A 4,355-nucleotide genomic window follows, 5' to 3' on the forward strand; every position below is an offset into this window, starting at 1 on the left:
CGTTACCACAAAAGTATTACCCAAAAATCCAACCCTACAACGGCTACAAATCTTGAAAAGTTAAAAAGTTAAAACCCAGCCTAGGAGAGCTTCTTTTCATCCGTTGGATCCACGCGATCCAACGGTGAAATTTTCAAAATAATTGGACCGTTGGGTGAGGCGTCTCTTCCCCATTTTTAAAAGCAACATTGGGAAGGAAAAGAAGTGAAGAACAGATCTCGCAGAGAACTAGAGAAGAGGAAGAAGAAGCAGAGAGAGAGAGAGAGAGAGAGAGAGACATTTTGCAGAGAGAGAGGTGGCGAACTCTAACTTAGGAGGAGAAGGGGAGACGCTAAGCAGCCGCCTTCAGATCTTTCTATCGTCACTGTTATCGACCTTTGGTGGTGTTTTTTATCACAATCAGGAATCAGATCCAGAGATGGCTTCAAGAGCTATTGTTCCACAGCAACCGAGAGGTGTGTAGATTCTGTACTCCTGAAACACCTGTTCCCATCTTTGATCTTTGATTAATTAACAATGTCTCTTGAAGAAATTCTTCAAATTCTTTCAATCTTTAAATGGGTATCTGTCTTAATTATTATTAGAGTGATTTTTCGGATGATTGATTTCTTGGGTCTCTTTTTCTTGTTTCTTTTTTGAAATTTCTCTTCTTTAATGAGATTTCATCTCTGAAACATTTCTAGGATTTTGAATCCCTTGGGGTTTCTTTTTTATGTTTTATGATCTCTTTTGGTTTCTTTTTTTTTTTTTTCTTTTTTTTACTGATTTTGTTTCTATGGATTTCATGGGTCTTTGGTTGTTCTCTCCTTTCTTTCTTAAGGGATATCTGGTGAAATTTGTAGGTGGAGCTGTTGTTGGGGGAGGCAAGCAGAAGGCTACCAAAGCCGAAGGAAACAACCGACGCGCCCTTGGAGATATTGGAAACCTTGTTACTGTTCGAGGGCTAGACGCGAAGCCACAGCCACAGATCAATCGCCCCGTGACAAGGTAAGTTCCCATATTGTCTCCAGTCTCTTTCTATCCATCAATCCAACCATATCTCTCTACCCATCTTGATTGCTTGATTTCTTCTATTTTAGGAACTTCTGTGCACAATTACTTGCCAAGGCACAAGCGACAGCAGAAGAGAACAACAAGGTAATAAATACTTTTTTCTCCCCATTTTTTTTTTCAACTAATTTAAACTTGCAATCTGACCTTTATGGTCTAATATTTGATTTCCCAATGTGCAGAAACAAGTTGCAGTAGTTGTTGATGGAGCCATGGCAGGAAGGCGGGTTCAAAAGAAGGTTACTGTGAAGCCGAAACCGGAGATGATAATTGAGATCAGCCCAGACACTGAAGAGGGGCCTAAAAAGGATAAATCTGAAATCCGGAAGGCATCGAGGGAAGGGTCATCGAGGAAGAAAGTCCAGACCCTCACATCAATCCTAACTGCCCGAAGCAAGGTAATTCAGAATATGGGTTAGGGTTCGTCTTTTTTTTTTTTCTTTTCTGTTTATTTTTCGTGAAACCATTTTGAGAAATCTAACCCTTTTTGGTTCACTTGATTCATGTCAGGCTGCTTGTGGTCTTAGTATTAAACCGAAGGACCCCATTATCAACATTGATGCCGCAGATGGGGATAATCAGTTGGCAGCAGTGGAGTATGTAGAGGATATCTACAAATTTTACAAGCTCACAGAGGTAAAATCTTATTCAATTTCAATCTATGCTTCTTTATTTAGCAATCTGTTTATATAACTGATATTGTGATGGGTGATTCTAATTCTTGAAGCAGAATTCGAGCCGAGTTCATGACTATATGGATTCACAGGTTGAGATTAATGAGAAGATGAGAGCTATTCTTGTGGACTGGTTGATAGAGGTTCACAACAAGTTTGAACTAATGCCCGAAACTCTCTATCTCACCATCCATATCGTTGATCGATTTCTTTCGATTAAGACAATTCTGAGGAAGGAGTTGCAACTCCTAGGCATAAGTGCTATGCTCATAGCTTCCAAATATGAGGAGATTTGGGCTCCAGAGGTGATACCAATAGACTTAACCTAAATGTCTTATTTTTTTTTTAATGATTAATTGATTAAATGTACAAATTTGTAATCTGGATTGGCTTGTGGATGGTAATTTGTGTAGGTAAACGACTTCGTTTGCATATCGGACAAGGCTTACACACGAGAACAGATATTAATAATGGAGAAAACAATTTTGGGAAAACTCGAATGGGGTTTAACAGTCCCTACCCCTTATGTCTTCCTTGTTCGTTTTATCAAGGCCGCAGTGTCCGATGAGGAAGTAATGTTCTTTTATTAAATATAACTATCAATTTTACAAATTTTGAGCTATACAGTCACCTAATCCTGATTCTTGTTCTTGTTAATTTTTAGTTGGAGAACATGGTCTTCTTTTTGGCGGAATTGAGCTTGATGCATTATGAGACGATAATGTACTGCCCGTCGATGGTGGCTGCTTCAGCAGTCTATGCAGCACGCTGCACACTGAACAAGAGCCCACTTTGGAGTGAGACGCTCAAGCTCCACACTGGTTTCTCCGAGCCTCAGCTTATGTATGTTCCTTCCCCCTCGCCTTTTTTGGCTTTGATAATTTTACATCAATAAAGATTCATTTTTCTTCCTTTCTGTGACAGTGATTGTGCGAAGTTATTGGTGAATTTCCACACAATGGCAGCCGAACATAAACTGAAAGTTGTTTACAGGAAATACTCAAATCCTGAACGAAAGAGTGTTGCTGTAATTCCACCAGCCAAAACCCTCTTGGCTTGATGACATAGTTTGTGTGTGTGTGTGAGTGTATGTGTGGATGATTTCAAACGAACTCCCCTTTTAGTTGTTCAATGAAACAAGTAGATTCAGATTTTGTGACAAAGTAATTTTTGTTGGTTTGATAATTGGAAATGATGTTAAGTTGATGTGCAATTTTTTCCCTAATTATTTGTTCAAATGAAACAAGAAGATTCTGAATTCATAATGTTTGTTGGTTTGATAAATTGAAAGAGAAAAATTTCTTAGTTGAGGTTGCACTACCTAATTGTGTGTGTTCAATGAAACTAGATTCTGAATTCATAACAAAGTAAGTGCGGTTTGATAATTGAAATTGATGTTCAGTTGACACAACAAGATTCTGAATTCTCATAACAAAGTTAATAATACGTGTGTTTTGATGTTCGGTTGATTGACAATTTCTTGGTACAATAACATTAGGGAAAGTCGAGTCTAACTAAACAAAATTCTGATTTCAGAAGTGGGAACATTGGCCGTTAAAAGTGTTCAATGAAACAAGAAGATTCTGCATTCATAACAAAGTTAAAAATAATATGTGTGTTTTTTGATGTCCGGTTGATTGACAATTTCTTGGTACAATAATAACATTAGGGAAAAAATCACAAGTGGGAACATTGGCCGTTAAAAGTGTTCAAATGAAACAAGAAGATTCTGAATTCGTAACAAAGTTAATAATATGTGTGTTTTGATGTCTGGTTGATTGACAATTTCTTGGTATAATAACATTAGGGAAAAAATCACAAAGTCAAGTTTAGATAAACAAAATTCTGATTTCAGAAGTGGGAACATTGGCCGTTAAAAGTGTTCAATGAAACAAGAAGATTCTTAATTCATAACAATGTTTATGGGTGTGTGTTTTGATGATTGAAATGATGTCCAGTTGTTTTGTGTGTTGTTTGATGAAAGAACAAGATTCTGATTTCACAAGATGGGGAACATTGGTGAAAAAAGAAAGAAAGAGAGACAGAATGAACCACTCTGATCGGTTTGTGTTGCCAACACAAACCTCTGAAGTGAGAGTTGGCAGAGGGACGTAAGCTCCTCATAAGATAGTTATTTGAGACAATTGCAGAACATGCACTAGTAAAAAGTGCCAAAGTCATTCACAACTGAAATAATATTACTCTTGAGATAATTCTTAGTTTTACTTGTAAGAAACCCAACCCAATGAGATTTAATTTGGGTTCAACAGAAAAAACAAGTAATGTCACACCTATTTATAATTCTTAGTTTTACTTGTAATAAACCCAACCCAATGAGATTTAATTTGGGTTCAACAGGAAAAACAAGTAATGTTACACCTATTGTTGAGAAGCATGAACATTTTCCTTCACTGATGTTTTGTGCTTATTCTGTGAGTAGAAGGCTGAGATTTAGAATCTTAATGGGTCAGGCCTATAAAATTGGTGTCGCGTTGCCTACGACTCACCGTTCTAATTAATGGAAGGGAACCTAATTTCTTAATAGAGCACTAAGATTATTGTGATTCAGGCATATGGACCAAAGATGCTGAACAAAAGTGTTCACTAACAAAACAAGACGCGATGATGTAG

The 4,355-nt window shown here is 37.3% G+C and overlaps 1 protein-coding gene across 1 annotated transcript; it reads left to right on the forward strand.

Moving 5' to 3' along the window:
• The first annotated feature begins 285 nt into the window (after positions 1–285).
• Positions 286–2,930, forward strand: LOC147385299 (G2/mitotic-specific cyclin S13-7-like). Its single transcript, XM_086424293.1, has 9 exons — positions 286–455; positions 843–987; positions 1,080–1,137; positions 1,233–1,448; positions 1,561–1,686; positions 1,781–2,029; positions 2,138–2,296; positions 2,389–2,567; positions 2,649–2,930. The coding sequence occupies exons 1-9, from the start codon at positions 419–421 to the stop codon at positions 2,782–2,784; spliced, it is 1,305 nt and encodes a 434-aa protein (XP_086280419.1). The 5' UTR covers positions 286–418; the 3' UTR covers positions 2,785–2,930.
• Positions 2,931–4,355: the final 1,425 nt, after the last annotated feature.

This window comes from Akebia trifoliata, chromosome 14, assembly GCF_017979445.1.
Source record: "Akebia trifoliata isolate Shusen 1 chromosome 14, ASM1797944v1, whole genome shotgun sequence".
NCBI lineage: Eukaryota > Viridiplantae > Streptophyta > Magnoliopsida > Ranunculales > Lardizabalaceae > Akebia > Akebia trifoliata.